Source organism: Boleophthalmus pectinirostris, unplaced genomic scaffold (genome assembly GCF_026225935.1).
Source record: "Boleophthalmus pectinirostris isolate CB_2022bp ecotype Guang Dong unplaced genomic scaffold, ASM2622593v1 HiC_scaffold_15, whole genome shotgun sequence".
In the NCBI taxonomy this organism is placed as follows: Eukaryota; Metazoa; Chordata; class Actinopteri; order Gobiiformes; family Gobiidae; genus Boleophthalmus; species Boleophthalmus pectinirostris.
In genome coordinates, this window is record NW_026571070.1 from 21,486,425 (window position 1) to 21,507,212 (window position 20,788).

At 38.7% G+C, this 20,788-nt stretch overlaps 2 protein-coding genes across 2 annotated transcripts in view; one reads left to right on the plus strand and one right to left on the minus strand.

The window, feature by feature from the left end:
- Nucleotides 1–47: 47 nt before the first annotated feature.
- Nucleotides 48–13,531, plus strand: qtrt2 (queuine tRNA-ribosyltransferase accessory subunit 2). The gene is given in 10 exon segments (XM_020925693.2): nt 48–136; nt 387–615; nt 691–746; nt 2,713–2,789; nt 2,869–3,078; nt 3,856–4,055; nt 5,684–5,835; nt 11,712–11,826; nt 11,949–12,023; nt 12,025–13,531. Coding segments are annotated over 9 exon segments (1,266 nt in total). The 5' UTR covers nt 48–136; nt 387–394; the 3' UTR covers nt 12,185–13,531.
- The window catches only part of drd3 (dopamine receptor D3), a 69,236-nt gene continuing 53,149 nt past the window's right edge, over nt 4,702–20,788 (minus strand). The window contains exon 6 of the mRNA XM_055150790.1: nt 4,702–5,381. Within this exon, the coding sequence (XP_055006765.1) occupies nt 5,266–5,381 (116 nt within the window). The 3' untranslated portion in view covers nt 4,702–5,265. The remainder of the gene's footprint in view (nt 5,382–20,788) is intronic.

Sequence of the window (20,788 nt, forward strand, 5' to 3'; positions counted from 1 at the left end):
AAGCAAAAAAAAAAAAACTTAACAAATTAAAGCCAAAGTTCAGGTGCGTCATTTTGAATGCGTCCTTCCTTGTGACGACATATCTCGTGGACTTGTAGTTTTTCCAGCGGCTATCATGCAAGCTCTGTGAAAAAAGGTAAAAATAAACGTTTTGGATACTTGTAAACGCGTATAAATGTCTAGTCAAAGTGTATGAGATGAAAGATTATGCACGTTTCGTTTTGTTAAATTCTCTTATACGTGGATAAAAGGCGTTACAGTTACACTTTAACAACACGTGACAGCTATGATATTTTTCCTATTTTATCATTCATGATAAATCAACCCCCAATTATGAATGAACATAATGAATTAACGCCACTATTTTGGTATCTTTTCTTTTCCAGATTGACAAATGGGTGCAAAAAGGATGCAGTTCGAGCTGAGTCGTGTAATCCAGGGTAACTGCAGGCTAGGAGTTTTGAAGGGAGTGGGCAACACGACGGAACAGTACTCTCTGGATACTCCGGGCTGTCTATTGTACACACACCTCGGTACAGTCCCGCATCTTACCGAGGACACGCTGCACACGTTGAAGCACCTCCCATGTGTTTCCCAGGTCACTTTGTCGGCAATGTAAGTTAGTAGCATATTTGATAAATTACACAACCAAAATCTCTTATGCACGATCCATTCTTTATCTGTATCAAGAGCAGAACACCAAGAGGTTTTAGAAGACTTTAAGGATGGATTCCAGAAGTTTTCAGGTTTGTAAAGCACAATAAAAAGACACATGTTGACATTTTATTTCCACTTGTACTGCTGCAATTATAACATATGGGGAGTCAGTAAAAACATTTGACATTGTATATGTTTTAGGCACTGTACAAAACTAAATAAATGTATACTTCAGCGGTCAATGTGGAAGAGATTAAAGAATGCCATTGGCCATTTTTATTCCTTATTCCTTAAACATTAGCCTTTGAAAATGAGTAGGGCTGGGACATATTAAAAAAAACACCACAAGATTACTCATCATATTGAAGAACCATCTTAAATATTAATTCATTCATTATAATTGATCAAATTGTCACCAACATATCACATTTGCACCATTAATTAAATGTTGTTTTCACACTGTTTCATGAAAAATATATTTAATCAGTTATATATTTTAAAAACAATTAACAGCAACACAAGAAACCATAGCGTAACTAGTAGGGATGGGACAAGATCTTGTCCCACCAGATCTTGGGAGACGAAATTGAGTGTGGAGGAAAGATCATGAAAGAACTTGATCTTGTGAGATTTGTTTACTTTTGGTACAAACAAAAAAGGGCTGTGTGTTGGTGAGTTACATCTTATACTTCCAAAAAGCAGTACTAGAATTGCAACAAAAATATTAAATAAAATAAATAAAACATTTTGATGCCAAAATTGGAAACTGAATTGTATAATTTATGTATTAGGAATTGTCTTGTCTCATTTTCTGGATCTCATCTCAACTTGTGCCTCGCCCCATCCCTTGTAACCACCATAGTAACTTCATATGGAAACAGCCCAATGTAATTTACAGCACTAAGTCAAAGATATGTCACGCAATAATATATCAGTATTAGTGTAGAACTGTTAAACATTAGTTGTGCAAAAATAATTCACAATAGTTTTTAATTTGTGTGTTCTCCCCATGTCTTTGGTTTCACTGACCATAAAAAAAAAATCTGGGGTGATGGGTTTGCCTGTAGAAGAGATTCTGGGTAAAAAAAAAAAAAAAGAGTATGATATGTTCTGAATGCACTGTAAAGTTATGTAGTAAACTAAGTAATAGTTATGTACTATTATGTATGTATACTATAATGTAGTTATGTATTATTTTGTCAATAATGTTAAAGGTGGTTAAGATCAATCAACTGCACATATGACATTCTGGTAACTTTACATGAGAATCAGAAAATTAATTGAACTGACTGAATCTGATTCTTTTTTTTTCCACAGACCAAATTTATTGTTGCTGATTTTGCATACCCAATTACACCAAATTGGGTTGACTGGCTTATATACACACATACAGTACACACATACAGTACACACATACAGTACACACATACAGTACACACATACATGCATGCATGCATACATACATGCATACATACAGTACATGCATACATACAGTACATGCATACATACATGTTAATTTCATCAGGCTAAAATGTAAAATACTGGAACAAATTATGACACACATATTAAACTCTTCAATAATAAAATGCTGATTGACTCCTCCATCTTGCTTAGACCTGGAGAAGTACTTATGTAATACAATGCCCTTCAACAGTAGCTTCATTCAGCAGTCACTCTAGTGCCATATTTTACCCGGGCCTTAAGTGTACTGATTTGAAATGAGAAATGTAATCACTGTAGCGTTGCTTGTTCTAAACTGTGAGGGGATTACTCAAGTGCTTCCACCAAGTCCCAGAGTGATGTGATGGGATATGCAGTGTTTAAATAATTGCAAGTAATAACTGCATTTCTGTCATAGGGGCTTTTGTTCTTTCACCTTTTCATTTAGTGCTGCAGCTGTGTTTACTGAAAAAGCTACACCTCATCTGTCTCTCTTGACTTGTAGTAGCCACATTAATATTAAGTAAAAAAAAAAAGTCTCCATCCAACGTTGCTTTTGCTGAATTAAGTCCCTCAGTCTTGTCTTGTGTCTGATTGCTAAAATGCATTTGGCAGGTCTTCGTGATACCGTTTTGTACTGCTCACTTCATGACCCAGCAGCCTCATGCCCAACAGGGTATACAACCAACAAGGTAATAATTTTTAGCAAAAATATTACAGCATATAGCTTCCACCCAACTGCAATGTGCTGTTTCTTTTGACTTTGTATAGACTGTGTCGGTCTGGGGCAGTGGTGGACGAATAGAGCTCACGGTGGCTAAATTTATGGCATTGGTAAAAACCGTGCAGCCTGACTGGTACCAGAGCATGGCAGATGGCGAGACCTGGCAAAGTAACACCTCCAGAAAAAGGGTTAGGAAATCTGTGGATCGAACCCTTGCCCATTTGGATGAGTGTCTTCTGGTGCACCAAACGACACCGGTAAACATGGGAACATTGGGCACTTAACACGCACAGCTGTTTTCTTACACAAAGACTTTATCGACTATTCTTTTATGAATCAACGATGCATGGCATGGAACACCAGACAGGAATTGATGTCCGGTAATTTTGTTGTTACAGAGGCGTTGTGCAGCTGGGCTATGGCTCAAAACTGAGTCAAATTAAGGAGAATCATTATCAATAGGTGAGCTCGGGGCCAACCACATGCTCTACTAATGCACAGTCTGATAAGCTTGTCTTGGACTTGTGCAGACCCATATTATAGAAACAGCTGGCCGGATGCAAGGCATTCGTCCATATGCCATGCCAACATTTTGTATACTTTAGTGTAATCATTCACATTTTATAGTCCATCTGGCTGTGCTTGCAACTGCATTTATTTGTTCTATAGTGGAACCTATCATCTGGCAGTTCATCAAGAGGAACTGATGGTTGATCGCTGAAATGATTTTGACAAAAGCTCTAAAAGTACATAAATACTATTACATATGAGCATGTTGCCTGTAATTCCTTACACAATCCATATGACACGGGGCTTGACTGCTGCAGCCCTCACTTTGGTGTCTCCTGACTGAGCATGTTGAGAGAAAGAACAACCCTTTATTTCCTTTTGTGGCACTTTTATCTGTACACCAAAATCTTAGTTTTAGGAGAACTCATTTGATTAGTGGTTATAGACTTGTCTTGACTAAAAGGTAGACCTTTTTGTGTAGCTTTTATTCCTGTGCCTAATTTCTGAATGTTTGTGACTGACAGGAGTTGGAGGGAATGGAGGTGTTTGGAGTGGTAGAGGGAGGAGACATCCTGGAAGAGAGAGTGCGTTCCGCCAAAGAGACGGCTAAGAGGCCAGTAGCAGGCTTTTGTTTGGATGGTCTGCAGACAGGCTTCCTGGACCGGGCTCTGAGGATGGAGCTCATCTCTGCTGTGAACAGAGAACTGCCTCAGGACAAGCCCAGGTCAGGTCCATACACACAACTAACTGAAAAAATGTCTTAAAAAACAAACAAAAAAAACAACGCCTGACACAGAAGAAAATTACATGTTTATGACTTTGTAATATTCATGATTGTGACCAGGGGAGATGTCACACCTTGTATTTGCCCAGCGGGTGAAAACCTGCTGGAGGATCTCAAATATTTATAAGCAATGATTACATGGGCAAGTACTTAATTAATAATGTTGCATAATAGACTTTATATTATAGATAGAAGCAAAGTTTGGTCGTGAATACGAATTAGATTTGTCATTAGCTAAACAGCTAAATTTATTTCATTACAAGTTACCATTATGTCTTTTTAAATAACTTCTTACCATGTTCATCACCAACATTTGTCTGTCATAACTACAATTGGTACACAAGGTGTTACTTAGCCTAATGACTGTCTCTAATATCTCTACATGAAGAGTTCATTTGCAACTGCTACAGATGTCAGCAAATAAGTAATGCTGAGTGCAACTCAATTGAAAGGGATGAAACATTTTTTAATGCTCCAAAATAGATTTTACTTTTGATTTTCATTATTATTATTTTGCAAATGCACATATTTAACAATTTTGTGTTTGTTAATGAATGCTTACAATTAATCCCCAAACTATTTAAGGCAAACCTGCTTAATTTGTATTTATTTTAGCAGTTGGGAGCATTTAGTGTTTAATGTGACTGGCACCATCTACAAACAGACGCCATTGTGGTTCAGAGACTTGACAAGGCCCAGTTTGTGGGTTCTGCTCAATCAATTAATTATCGCACCTGATTGATTACAAGTGAATATGTGTCTGTTTCTCTGCGGCCCTCTCCTGTATGTCCACCATCATTAGCACAGTTTGACTTTAAAGGACAGCCCCATGTCAGTGATTCTTTTGTCTTTACCTTTGTCAGGGTTTTGGATTCTTAAAATGTTGTTGCATTTTTTTATATTTGAAAGTGAACCACACAAAATAAAAACACACTTTTATCAGTTCACAGTGCCATCTTTACATCTTTGGTAATAAATCATAAAAAGACTGTGTCATCTGCTGACAGCCAGATTAGAATAAGAAACATAAGCACCCTGTGGTACCTTTGAGTAGCTTGTCCTTCCAACTGTGTCATAACTTTCATAATTTGCACTGGAGATTCTCTCTGGACTCTCAAGTACAGGTTTCCCAGCGATGTAGAAGACTTCTCTATGGTGGGCTGAGCAGTGCCTGAGCTTCACTAAGTTGACTTGTGAAAGGACTCATCTTTGGTGCCCTGAGATGCCATCCCTGCTGGTTGTTGTGGCTGTTAGGAGGTGCAGCTCCTACAAGAGAGAGTGGTGCAGTCATTATCCAGTACTAAATTGGGCTTGACCTTGACGCCCGCAGGCACAGAGTCAGAGCAAGCCCGTTAACAGAGCCCTGGAAGAGCAATACCCCACAAAAGGGCAAAAGAATGTTTGTTTTCCACATGCGCTTGTTCATGCTACGCTAATATTGATTGTTTGTTCTCAGGGGCTTTGTAATTGCTATAGCTTCACACACATATGTTCTGCTGATTTAATGAAAGCACAGCGCTTTGCTGTGTCATTTGCCTCCATGTAACCGTTCATGCGTGTTTTCTCAGGCTGCTGCAGGGTGTGGGCTGTCCTGATGAGGTGCTGGCTTGTGTGGAGGCTGGAGTGGACCTGTTTGAGGGTTTCTTCCCCTTTCAGGTGACTGAGCGCAGCTGTGCCCTTTCCTTCAACTACAAAATCTGCCTGGACCCAGAGCACACAGGTACAGCATTTCCTGTAGGTGTGATCAATGGCTTTAATTCTTTTACTTCGGCTTCTTTTAATAAGGAAAAGGCATCAGTCTGGTAGAGGACATTAAAACTAATACATAATTATATATATATATATATATATATATATATATATATATATATATATATATATATATATATTTATATAAATTCATCGATTGGTTTTAGAAATGTCTCATATGAAAGCTAAAACCCTCCCAAATTATGCTCTATATACTAAAATAAATTTGCTTCACTGAAGAAAGATTGATAATTTAATGAACACAGAAAGGTCAGATTTTGGCAAGACAAAAGTCTTGTCGCCTTGTCATACGATGCACCCAATCCTAGATTACAGCCTCACCTGTGATCAGTTACTGATCAATCAATTAGTGGGTGTGTATAAAAAGAACCCCAGCACACCAGACCTTCACATCAACTGCAACTTGACCTCTGACAACATGCCTAAGATCCACCCTGAGACCAAAGCGTTAATTATCAAGAGGCTGAAGACCAGGGGCCTCATTTATAAAGCTTGCTTACGCAAAAATCCGTGCGTGCGCGCTTCCTACGCCAACCGCGGTATTTATAAAACTCGCCTAAGGCGTGGCTCTTTGCTTAACTCTACGCCAACTCGGAACCTCCTGTAAGTTCTACGCAAAGTCTGGAGACACGGGGGGAAAAGCGACACTCATGGAGAGAAGCAGAAGTGAACAGAGCTTGAGGAAGTGTTTGATCAGAAAATCCACGTATATAGAAGAATTACCTTCTGATTTGCGCATTTAAGTGTTTGGTTCGCCAAAATACGGAGAAGGGCTGTTTATTCCACTCATTATTCTCCACAATATTATACATTTGACACTCGTGCACGAGCGCGGCCACGTTCCCGGACTCGGTGTAGCGCAGAGTCCCACAGTCCACACCGCGACCATAGACTTCTATAGAACACAGACTGTGACCAACACAGAGGACGAAATAATGACCCGACCTGAGAGAAAAACTCTTCCCTTGGACGCAGCAGGAGCCAGGCTTTGATTTAATGAACGCAACTTTAACACTTTTACTTTAGTCTTTACGCACCGAGCGCCAGAGTGACCTGAGTCTGCGGACAACACGAAGCCTACTGCCCGAACCTGACCCCAACCAAAATCTTCCCTACATTTTTGTGTAATGGAGAACTCTTGTACATGAGAGCTGCTCTCTGACAATATGAAGAACAGAATAATGCCCGTGCCCGTCCCGACCCAGACCCACACTCACAGGTTCAGCAGTTTGGATGTTTCGTGTGGACTTTAGTTGGCAGAATAACATCTGTATCTGATGTGTTTCATGCTAAATCTGTGTCCTTGTATCCTCGTGTCACTCCCTCGCTCCTTTCGCTCTCCAGGGGAGGGCATCTGAATCTCTCGCACGCGCTCATAATTTGACCATTCAGATCAACGCGTGCACGTATCTACGTGTATGTGCATAAATACAGGGCCAGTCCTCACACACTTCATAGACAGACAGCGATAAAACTCTTGCAACAGCGAAAAAACACATGGGCTTTACTGCAAAGATGTGCTGCCTAAATATTATAAAAAATGATTAAATGAAAAGATGAGTCATTGTTGTCACTTTTAGTTTTGTATTTATTTATTAAACAAGGTTTAATAAAGTCTTTAATAAAGTCTTTGTCGTGATCACGTGGTGCTGCGTGGAGCGTCCTCCCTCTGTCCCGCGTGTCTCGGTCAAACCCACTGATTATTGGCTCATGTTTAGGGAAATCTCATTCACGAGTCACTTTACATGCTCCTTTTATGGTGAGGTGGAGGTGTGAGAGGGCGTGACGTGACGTAGGTTTACGTGCGCAAATTGTAGTTGCAGGTGGGATTTATAAAGCAAAGATTGCGTGGTTTGGTGCGTGCGGTGGGTTTTCTAAATATGGAGTTTGCGTGGCGCACGCCTTGTCGTAGCTACAAGGCGTACGCACTAACTTACGACAACTCCTGCGCAGTTTTTATAAATGAGGCCCCAGATCCACTGCTGAGGTGGCTGACACCTTCAATGTGTCTCAGCGTCAAGTACAAAGAATAAGAAAAAGATCTGAAATGACTGGAGATGTTTTTGACAAGCCCAGGTCCGGCAGACCCCGCAAGACAACTGCTCGGGAGGACCGTTTGTTGATTCGAAAATCCAAGGCCAGCCCCTTTTCCACTGCAGCAGAGCTCCACCAGGCCTGGTCACCTCAAGTCCCTGTGTCAACCAGAACAGTTTGTAGAATTCTCGAAATGGCCTCCGTGGTCGAATCAGTGCACAGAAACCAGCACTAAACAAAAGGCAATTAAAAAACTGTGTGGCATTTGCCAAGGCCCACAGCCTGCTAAAAGGATGGACACTGGAAAAGTGGCAGAAGGTGGATTTCTCAGATGAATCCTCGGTTGAATTACATCACAGCCGCCGCAAATATTGCAGGAGACCTACTGGAGCCCGTATGGATCCAAGATTCACCCAGAAAACAGTTAAGTTTGGTGGCGGAAAGTCATGGTCTGGGGTTACATCCAGTATGGGGCTGTGCCAGACATTTGCAGGGTGGAAGGCAATATCAATAGCCTAAAATATGAAAAAAATATTAGCTACCTCTTACATTCCCAACCATAAAAAGGGTCAAATTTTGCAGCAGGATGGTGCTCCATCGCATACTTCTATCTCTACATCAAAGTTTCTCAAGACGAAGAAGATCAAGGTGCTCCAGGACTGGCCAGTCCAGTCACCAGACATGAACATCATTGAGCATGTCTGGGGTAGAATGAAAGAGGAAGCATGGAAGGCAAAACCAAAGAATCTTGATGAACTCTGGGAGGCATGTAAGACGCTTTCTTTGCTATTCCTGATGACTTCATCAACAAATTGTATGAATCATTGTCGAACTGCGTGGATGCAGTCCTTCAAGCTCATGGAAGTCATACAAGATATTAAATATGGATCTCACAGCACCACTACTTCATTCACTGATGTTATGCAACATATTTTTGTATTTGAAGTAAATTATTTGTTCAATTTTCTGTACGCGACAAAACTTTTGTCTTGCCAAAATCTGACCTTTCTGTGTTCATTAAATGATAAATTTTTCTTCAGTGAAGCAAATTTATTTTAGTATATAGAGCATAATTTGGGAGGGTTTTAGCTTTCATATGAGACATTTCTAAAACCAATCTATTAATTTAAAGTCAGGTTATAAGCTTTAATAATAATAATTTTATAAGCGACAAGACTTTTGTCAGGGACTGTGTATATATATATATATATATATATATATATATATATATATATATATATATATATATATATATATATATATATATATATATACACACACACACACAATATACATACACCCCATATGTACCCCATATGTACATATAGGTAAATAGGTAATCAAATATAGGCTAATTCCTCTTACCTCACATTTTATCTATATTACAGTCAAACAAATGTAAATGTATGTATGGTACATTTATAGTCATATTAAAATGAAGCTACACCGTAATAGCAATACTGCATTCCCTTACATTGGAATATTGAATTTATGTAGACTAATTTATTTGCAATTCCACTGGGGAGACGATATTGAAATTGAATCTGCATGATGCTTATAATGGCTTTGGTGTATTTCTTATTTGGAACCACTTCATCTGGTTTAACGCTGTGTAAATATTTGTACATAACAGATAACAGAATTAATAGCAGAGTTAAAAGCAAGACTGTCACTGTAAATATATTTTGGACACATTTGGTCCCATGTGACCCCTTTACCTGAAATAACCCATTACATTTCCAGTGTTTTTCAAGCTTTTATCTCACACACTGCATCAGTTCCTCTCATTCATTCAGAAGATGTAATTGTTTAGCGTCACACACTGCTGTACACATACTCTGTGAGTAATTGCCACCATGTTCGTTTCTGGTTGTATTTCTTGTAACTGTCATTGTGTTCGCTTCGTTGTAGCATTTAAATTAATTTACACAGGCTTGAAGAAACACATACAATAAGAGGACAAGGTGATACCAAAAATTACAAGAAAGATTTGAACTGAAGATTTCAGATTGGCGCAGGTGCGGAACTGAGGCAAATGACCTCAGGGTTAAAGCAACCTTGCCAAAAGCAGAAGATTTCTTTTTTAAAGAGTGAAATATATTTTTGATGAAAAGTTGTGCCTGAAGCAAGCAGACATCCATGTGTGATATGACTTATGAGTAAGCAGTCCCTTAGCCACCTACAGGGAGTAATGCCAAAACATGATTTGTAAAAATGTGAAAATTCAGTTCCCTTTCCTTGTCAAATTAAAAAGGAATGAGAAGCAGTTTCTAGTGTATTCTGTCATGGTTGAATAGACCGGCACCTCTGGGGAGCCACTAAACCAATTTTGATCTTATTAATATTATTCAGTGATATCAAAGTTATACATTCTTGATAAAAGACAATGATATTGTGACTAAAGATAGGTTCTAAAATCCCAGAGGGTCATGAGGGTCTGAGTGAGGCTGCTCTAAGAATAAAATCCCTAAGTGTCATAAAAATGTAAAGATGCTTTCATATTGCATTAATCAAGGCTGTGCTGTTATTTTAATTACACTGTTTGACCAGACTTATGCTATTAGGGTTCCATATCTAACCTAGATGAATCCTACATTTGATGAAAGCCCATGCAGATTCAAATATTCTTCTATTTGCTCTGGGGCACACCATGAATAGGTAAGCAGGGCCCTCACTGTTTGAATATGATGCATGGGTAATGGGAGATTTATTTCGCATCATATCGTAGCCAGACATAATACCTAACCTATTGATTGTTTGTTTTGGAGACACACCGTATACCTAGCCTTAGGTCAGCTGAAATAATTGGGCAGAGAGAAATTCAACTGGTGAAATGAAATCAATGATATCTCCTAGTGATTTCAGGAAGGTAACAATTAAGTGCTCCAATACAATGCGGTTGTTGTCCCTACTGAAAAGCCAGCGCACTCTAATGACACGCTTGGTGAGGATGAACAGACAGGGGGCTGTGACGGAGTTTGTGCTTCTTTTAAAAAAAAAGTTGGCTTTAAACAGGGGCAGTGAAGTTTGGGATCCAGCAGTATATACTGTCAGACAGCACTAATCGATTCTGCACAGGGAGCATTATGGAGGTGAGAGAGGACTGGTGTCAAACCTAAACAGGAACTCCATAATTCCCCTTTCAGCCAATTACAAGGTCCATTGGGACAGCGGGGCACGGAGAGCAACAGCTTCCCAGACAGGTCTGCTTTGAGGTGGAAGACTATATTGTAATTCATGTTTCCCCATCTGGTCCCATTACCCAGAATACTCTGTTTAATTCATTTCATTCACAGGTTTTGTGCGCATACTTCACAACCAATTTACTTTACTTTTTTTTTATGCTAAACACCTTTTATATCCCTTCAACCACTGTCTCACCCAAATAATAGCTTCCCCATTTTCTTTCTAAGCTTCACTTAATCTGTGTCACACTTTCTACAAAACCCATTTTGCCCCATTGTTATTTTCCTTCCATACCTCTGTTACATGCCCCTTTATGCTCCATGGTCCTCTTGTTTACTCTCTCCCTTTCTCCATTTCTTGTGTAGCCTCATCCAACCTTCAGGAGAACGACTTTGAGGATTGTTAGTTTGTCCAAGCCCTTAAATATGGAAAGTGTTTTTTACAAATGCAAGCTGTACTGAGATCTGAATCCACACTGCTATTCCCATCATGTGTGTCATATGGCTCTTCAGTGTTATCAGTGTTTATCTTTGAATCAGATTAGTCTTATTTTCCATCAGTTTCCTTTGGGACTTATGTGGATGCTCTGTTTGTGCGTCCCCTCAGTGCTAGAGCAGGATGAAATGGAGAAACCAGTGGTGAAGATGGAACCAAATGGAGAAGTTAATCCCGAAGATCAAATTCAGATGACGGCATTTGAGATCAATCTGAAAGACAAGAGGTTTGTTGTGCCCCACAGGGCTTTGCATTGAGCAGGGCATGGGCTTTCATGTAACACGTGATATCCATAAGTAGGTCTTCATACATTCTTCTTGCATCATGTCTGTCCTCTGTGTGTTGCAGGTTTCAGGACGACTTTGGGCCGCTGGTGGAGGGGTGTGGCTGTTACTGCTGCAAGAACCACCAGAGGGCGTACATATCACCTGCTTGTGACCAATGAACTTCTGGCTGGTGTTCTGCTCATGATCCACAACTTGGCTCACTACCAGGGCTTTTTCAATGCTTTGAGAGATGCACTGGCCAATGACAAACTGGATGTACTGAAGCGCCAGGTCCTGGGAGAGAAAGGAATGAAGTAGATCAAGAATTACTAAAATCTGGGGACTTTATCAACTAGAGATCACTGCATTGACCACAGGCTGCTGAAATGTGTGAGGTCAACAGATTCACTACAAGACTCTAAATCCACAAATGATAGAGGTCCCTTTTGTTTCAAAGCTTGTCTCTGGAGTGGGACACATGTTGCAACAAAGAGGACAAGATCTGAAGAACACAACGCCTCAATGTCTGGGCTTTGATTTCTTGTCCTAGTTTAACACCAAATGAGGCTCACTACTGATCAAAAGAGATAGCCAGGAGATGAAGTCAGGGATAGGTGTCTGAGGAGGGAAAGGAACCTGATGAGAAGTCATCATAAATTTGCATAGAGGAATGTAAGGATAAATGTGGCTGGACTATTGATTGTCTCCGTGTGCCTGCTCTTGCTAATCTGATCTCAGGTCAGTCCATGACTAATGTCCTTTGGACCTATTGACACTGGAGGTGATTCATCTTAAGACCTTTGAAGTATTATGTAACTTAGGTAAAAGTTAACAGTCACATTTAAATAGGCGCTCCAGTACTTAGCTGAATCCTGCATCGTCCACCACATGAGGCTGTGTTCTGCATTAAACATGGCCGCTTGGTTGGATACTGCTTGTGCCATGCAGATGTGACTGGTGTTGTCTCATGGGTTTTGGGGAGGTTAACTGGAGGTTCGCTCTGACAGCTCACCTGCTTGTGCAGCCGAGAGAGGATAAAGATGAGGTAAAGATATGGGTCTGTGCTGCCGCCTGTGCTGAGCTGGGGAGGGCTTTTTGAAGGTGAGGGGATGTAATTGACTGCCAGACCGTGCACATGTCTGAAGGGGACAGGTTGGGGGAAAAGGTACACTGACAGATTTATGGAGCAACCATGAGGATTTTTGTTGTACTTGTCCAGATTCAGCATTTTAAAGAACTAGATTGGTGGATTTGCTGTCATCATAAGACAGCAGTGTGGTGCATAAATGTTTGAAGAAATGTAGGCCTAAAATTAGTTTTGAAAGATGAAAAGGAGAAACTTTATTAATGGTGCCGCTAAACAAGTGCTGACCTCTGGCCTATTTATTTTAAAGTTTAATGGGATGCCAGTAGACAGGACTTGTGAGGAGGAGGTTGTAAAGTCTGTCCCCAGATTATCCAGTAAAAATAGAAGAGGTAGAGTGCTCTGGTTTTCCTCAGATAATGTCATGTATTATTGAAGAAATATTGTTGGTGCTCCATCGCCTAAACTAATAACTAACTGTAACTAATCACTGAGACAATGCAATGCGAGGCAATCTTATACAATGATTGTAGTCATAAATTCAAAGTAATAAATGGGTCTTTGTGCCACTTTGAAAACTGCTTTGTATGTCTTCCTTGTCGGTGCTCGTAATGACTTTTGAGTGAAATAAGTCTTTTGAGCTTTTGACCTCAAACTACAACAGGGGAGCATAAAGTGATTATTAATGATGATATGCAACCCAGTGTAATAGAAAATAAGTATAGGGGTTATGATAGGTTCATGTATATCTATTGCACTAGTAGTTCTCTCTCAAATTTCTCTCTCTCTTCAGTAAACAGACATATTATTGGATTGCTACATTTTGCTGAGAAAACTTCTTCTGGGTCACTTTACTAGGTCATAGCTCATTTTACAAAATATGCTGAGTCATGAATCCACTGTAGACAGTCCATAGGTTTTATAGAGTAATATAAATGAATGTGCCAAATCCCTGCAGCATTTGCAGTGCTTGTATAAACAGTGATAATCTCCCCGGCCTCTACAAGTTAATAAAATCTTAATAACATCACTGCCATGCTGTACATGAAACGTTTATAGTTTCCTCCAAGCAATGTACATTTAAGGTATAGTTTTAGGGTTGGGGAATATATGACTACTAGTAAAACTTTACATTTAATTTGTCCCTGCTTTGGGAAGCAGACATTCAACTGAAATACCCTCAAAAATCTGTGAAATGTTTGTACATATCATTTGAGAGACTTAATAAAAAATGATTAGAATTTGGAAACTTAGTATTGATATTTGTATAGCTGACCAATATGTATCCAAATAACATGCATACATTTTTTATTAATAATAGTAAAATGTAAGCTTTTATACTACTAATGATCCCTTGAGAATATTTTAAGAGCTCATTAATTTTTCTTATTCATTCTTTTTTTACTGATTGAGAAAAATATAGAATCAACTCTCTGCTTTGCTATATTTCTTTTATTCAAGTCAATAGACTTCTAAAATTGAGCATCTCTTGAAAAGTTGTATGAAATATATGATTTCCATTAGTGTCATTGTATTTTACATATCAATAGCGTTCTCAAACAGCACTTAGCAGCAGCCTACATCGCTCTGATTGAGTTGAAACCCAGTTAATAATTTCCTCCTGGAGAGTTTGCGGCCACTTTGCAGAGTTTGACTGACACTGACAGTTATTCACATACTTATTTTCCATGCACGTCCTTGACTGTCGCATTCACTGACACTGGGCACAATTTCCATGTAAAAGATGTCTGAATGACAGTCAGCAGGTGGCCCTCAGAGCTTGTTTCCACCAATTATGCAGACGGGGGAGGGCTATTCAGACTCCTTCACTTTGGGTTTCTTCTCTGTGCACTCTCTGACAAGTTTGTACATGTGCACCGCTTTATCTTACACTTCACAAGACAGTCAGGATTGTTATCTGCTGTTGTGGCATTGTAACATGAAAAAGAATGAGTTGACCACTCTCCCCTAAACAACAGTGAGGCTCATAAACTGGTGCAATGAGAAGAGAAGAAGGATGATAGCCACTAGTTTTATCGGGGAGAGATTGTATTGTCTGTTCGATAGTCTGTGCAGGCTTTAGTGGAGAGGGCAGGTCATGTGTTGTCCAGTTAAAGGTGCACTATGTAACTTTTTGGTTGGGGGTCTGTCGCCTACTTGTTTCTATGGATGTGCAGTTTTTCTCCCTGGAATGTTTCACAGTATGACATTAAACAGTTATACCATACAATTCTTAAATTACAGGTGTTTTTACTGCTCAAAAATACCTAGAAAAACATGAATTCTGACTGAGCAGGGTTGCTTCTCCACAGGTCTGACTTTTAACTTGGTGTGGTTTGGTCTCCATGATGATAGAAAGGTTGAATACCATACTGTGAAACATTCTCCACAAAGCAATAACATCTCCATAGAATGTTAAAGCAAAAAGCATTTGACGACCCTTCACCAGAAAAGTTACACAATGCACCTTTAAGTCACTGCTTGGATGAAATGTCATAATATCACATTTTAGTGTTAGGATTATTGTAGGATGTCTACATGTGCTGGTAACCATGGGGTTCAGTGGTGGAACATTATGAAGTAAAGTACTAAAGTACTGTACTTAAGTAAACTACAGATACCTTAAATTTTACTTAAGTAATTTTTAAAGTAGACGCTTTTACTTCACTACATTTGAGACCAGGTATCGGTACTTTCTACTTGACTGCTTTTACTTTTGCTTGAGCATATTTTTGCTTCAGTATTTGTACTTTTAGCAGTTTTTAGCACTTCTTCCACCACTGTACCACTGAACCTTTTTCTGTACATTACTTTGACTTAATAACTTGAACAAATAAAAAAAGGAATCTTCACCATTTGTTTTCACAATTACTGCCACCATAACCAAATAAGAATGAAATCCATCTCTTTCATTTCATTCACATCACATTGCCATTCCTCTATTTTGTCACACTAGTTCAATTCTGATCAATTCTGAATTAAACAGGAAAATGTATGTGGCCTAAACAGCCAGATAATAAAGCACTTAACATTTAGATTTGCTTTTATGAAGCATAAATTGAATTGAAATCAGTTACTATTTTTGCTTCTACCTGTAAAATTAAATGATCAGTTAACTGACTAAGCCTCCCATCCCTAACAAGGAGCTGCATTGACAGCACTACTCACAATAGAGGATATGTACTCTGGATATTCAGGTCTATATATAGTCTCAGAATATTGCATTTTTTATGGGTGATGCACAGCATAATCCATCTTGTTTTGTCTTGTATCTTGCACTTTAGACAGACAAAATTGTATACTTGGCATTAATCAATATAACTGGATGCGAATACTTTCCCTTCTGATTAACCTACTTGAAGCATTTCATATGGTTTGTTATGATATTATATATCCAGATGGGGGGCAAGAGACCTATTTCTTGTTGGTTCCCCAAACCTCACATTCTGAATCTGAATATTTCTAGTAGTGAATTGATCCTTGAACTCTTGAAAAGTGCGCAGGGACAATAGTAATTCCACTTATTGCGCACCTCTATTGAATATTATTGGCCCACAGAATGTAATTTCATCTGACACCCAGCAATTTGGGCGCTGTCAATGTGGTAAAACCTTACTCATTTATTTATAAGAAAGATCACTTGAGTGTGTAGTATCACTAGTGCTGTCATGCGATTAAAAAATTTAGAGATTAATTAATTATGATCTGTAATTAATTAATCTAATTAATCTCTTTTTAATCTCACCTAAAAATTTCTGAGAAAAGCCTTCAATTTGAGGTATTTTCATTTAAATTCATTATTACATTATTGTGGCAGATCAATAGACTGATATAGATTTAAAAAGTGACTTTATAAAGTCATTTATTGTTTAACAAATCTCTTCAAATTTGCTGTTGAGCCCAAGTCTCCATGAATAAGAAACTGTTTGCTGTAAAGTAGCAAAGACTAGGAAATCTGTTAATTAATGTATTAAAAATGTTTCTGTTGCATGTGAAGCACTTTGTGCTACATTTCAAATGTATGAAAAGTGCTATACAAATAAAGTTTGATTGATTGATTGATTGAATAAAAAGTCCAGTCTTTCCTTAACCATATTAAAATATTAATGATAGAGAAATGCTTTATATATGAGATCACTGGTTTTAGTCCTGGTTTAGACCTGGTTTAGACCTACTTTAGTCCTAGTTTAGTCCTGGAATGGGTTAGTCCTGGTTTTAGTCCTGGTGTTAGTTCTGGTTTAATCCTGGTTTAGTCTCCGGCATCCTTGTAACATTAAAAGTTGTAAAATGTGATAGGTGACCCTAAAGTATCCCTTGTCAGTCAATAGTTGTGTGTCACATATTATTTAATTACCCAACAAAAGCCGTGTCTCTTATCATAAGAGACTCTTCAAAACATAAGAGTCTTATGTTTTTAATGTTTTTCATTGTTGTCCTTGGTTTATACCCCTCTATATCTGTGCAAAGTTTTAAATACTTGTCATAAATTATTTTGTGCTTTGAATCATTATTGCAAGGTACTTAATCTGATCATTAAATGAGACTGATTTGGACTGCACGAATTATAGCTTGATTGCTGTATCTGCATCATGTAATCAATTAGCTGGTGTCTTTGGATATATCATTTTCATAACATTAAGAGAAGATTTATGGTCGCATATATTCCATTGTTGGCTACTATTTTTCTTCCAGCCTGCTGAATTTACATGGGCGGACATAAAATAAAAATGGGCAGCACTGTATATAGATCGGGTCATGTATTCCCAATTCCCATTAAATAGACAGTGACCAATTAGATACACAGCTACCACCTACAGTAACTGCCATATATAGCTGTGATTCCCTCTCTTCGTCATGCACCAAGGGAAATTCATAATTTGCAGTTTACCCATACATAATTTACTGTTCAATAAGATTAATTATTGTAGGATCATGACTTTTTAGTTGTAGTAGACTGGTTTCGTGCTTTGTCTCCATGGTGATCTTTAACCTTCACAATGCAATGCCTATAAATAATCAGTTTTAAACCAAGGCGGCTGGTGTACTTTAGAATTCATTTTATACAATTAATTTATCAGGCAACAATGTTTTGGTGAATATTTGATCCAGGCTGTAACACTGAACAGAATAATGCAGGAGTGTAGATCGGCATGCTGAAGTGAAATGTAGAGAGCAGGTCATATGGGGTAATGCTACAGCACCCCTGGTTAATGAAGCTCCTGGCCTTATACTCCCTTTATAGTCCCTGTGAATTCAATCCTAATCCGGGAGATATTTTTCCTTCGTGGTTTAAATTACAACTTGGAGAGGCTCAAGGTTTGGGGATAGCCAGTGTGATATATGTTGAAGTAGAGGCTGAGCAGAGCATAAAAGGGTCATAATTCTATTGATTTAAAAAGCACCCCATGTGTATACAGAGCAAATGTGCTAGCCATATCTTCAGAGTACTAAATAGACTACCTCAAACCTTAAGAGCATAAAGGAGATCAGATTCAAATCTATGACTGTCAGAGTGATGTCAGGGTTTCTCAAACTCTGGTATGGGCTGGTGTGGGTATGCCCCTGATGGTATGTGGGATTCTCTGCAGTTTGACTATTTGTTTTATTTGGAGACAGTGCAGTTATATGTGCTTGTACGCCATGGGTTAAGCATAATTTATAACTGCTTTGTCCATGGTTTAGTATTTTAGATCATGCAGCCATAATTTAGATCTGTTTATAGTTAAGATGTGGTGATTCTTGGAATGCCAAATATTGTGTTTACCGTGATATGGTGTCTTCTATATTATGTTCAGTTTTGTTTATTTGTGTACATTGCTGCACCTATCCTTACCTAGCACACAATATATTTCACTTTTTGAATTTGCTAGCTGAAATTCTAGTTTTCCACATTGTACACTTTTGTATTGCTCATTTTGTCAGGCCAGCAGTGGAGCTGTTGGTTCACAGGGAGCAGGTCCTGTCTGACAGAATAAATAGCTGCATCCACCGGGCTTGAATACTTGTTTGCTTTCTGACTCAGCAGATATGTGAGCTAAGAAAAATAGATGGGATGAACACAAATTTATGTATATTAAAAAAATGTATTTCCGGGCATACATTTGTCACTGCTCAATGCTCTAAAAAGGAATATCCATATATGACACTTTTACTTTGTGCAGTGACATTGTGTCGGTAGTGCCTCGGTCCCTGATGGCTCTATTACCATGTGCTGTATATGTCTTATTATGGAGGAGGAATGTCCTGTGAGAAAGTCAATGCCATATGTCGTTTCAAACATGTCAAGCCCACTCATGCTCTTCTTGTTCCTACATATTTTGTTATCAATAGTTATCTTGCATATTTTGCCATTGTAAAGCTTCATCATGTAACTTTTAGATTTTTATTTTTTTTTTGTGTTGAAAATACAAACCCACATTTATGAGTATCTGAGTGGGCTTGTATCTCCACAAACCCAGCTCTTAATTAGCCTGGGAGAGCCTCTGTATGCTTGTCTCTATGGAAATTATGTTACTTTTGGCTATAATATTCCATAGTGTGACATAAAATATATCTTTCTACATTGAGAATGTTCTGAAGTATGGTTTTAAAAGTACTTTTCTAAAGAATCATCATCAAGTGTTGAGCTACAAAAGAGAAAATAGTCCACTTATCTTATTTTATTTAAAAGTTATTGACCATTAAAGGTACACTGTGTAACTTTTCTGGAGGAGGGCTGCAACCTGTTTGTTAATGCTTTGGTTTTAAATTATCCAATTGTCTTAATATGTGTTTATCTGTCTTGCATTTATTTGACTACAGGTGTTATTTATTGCTCAAAAATATCTCTAAAAACATCTATTCTTAGTACTATGAGTGGGGATGCCTCTCCACAAATCTAAACTGTAATTTCCCTTGCAAGTCTCCATGAAGATTCATACGTTTATGGCCATAGTGTAGAACATTCTAGGCTCATCTCCATGGTGACAAGGAGGCGATGGACCCTCCAGAAGAAGTTACACAGTGCACCTTTAAGTAGAAATTTTTCACTTGTGACAACCAACCCCAAGTCTGAGTTGAAACGTCTGTCTGAAATATGGTCAGAGAAATCCTAATGCAAACCCAATAGACCCAGACAAGACATCAATGTTTTCTGCAGATTACATTGAACTGACTTGTTTCAAAACGGGCATCCAGTGGTAGCAGAAGGCAAGAGCCAGTGTAGTAATTTCCACATTTCTATTTCATTGGTCTGCTGCTCCGGAGGTCACGGTGAGTTGTGCGAAAGGTCGGCCGCGCATGGTTTAGTGGGACAGTGCACGGATGAAAAGGCCACGCACAATTTGACCTTTAACGATAAAACAGTGTTGAGAAAAATGCCGAAAGAAACGCCTTATTCGGCATAAAGTTAGTGCGTGTGATGAGGGGCGGATGCAAAAGCAGCAGGTATGCCACGTGATGACAGTTTACCGAAGCTAGAAGTGATCCTGAAGTGTTTACCAACTAAGGCATCCCCAGGACTTTGTATAGTAGGTTTCATAATCAGAGCACTGGGAAGTCCTTTTGCACAATGAGCTGTGATTAGTGGATAATCTTCTGCTAATGATGCGACACATGTGGACTTCAAACCACGGGGAGGTGTTTGTGAAATTTGCTCATTTACATCCAGGCTTGATTTACACCCTATATGGTTGCCAGATTTGTTTACGTAGCTGCACCATGAAAAGTAAAATTTGACGAAGCTCTAATTAAAGATAATACATCAATCAAATGTCACGCACATAAGCCAGGATGCTGTCTTTGGTTTCTATGTTATGCAAATCACATTGAGATATTATTGTGCTAAATAAACAAAAGAC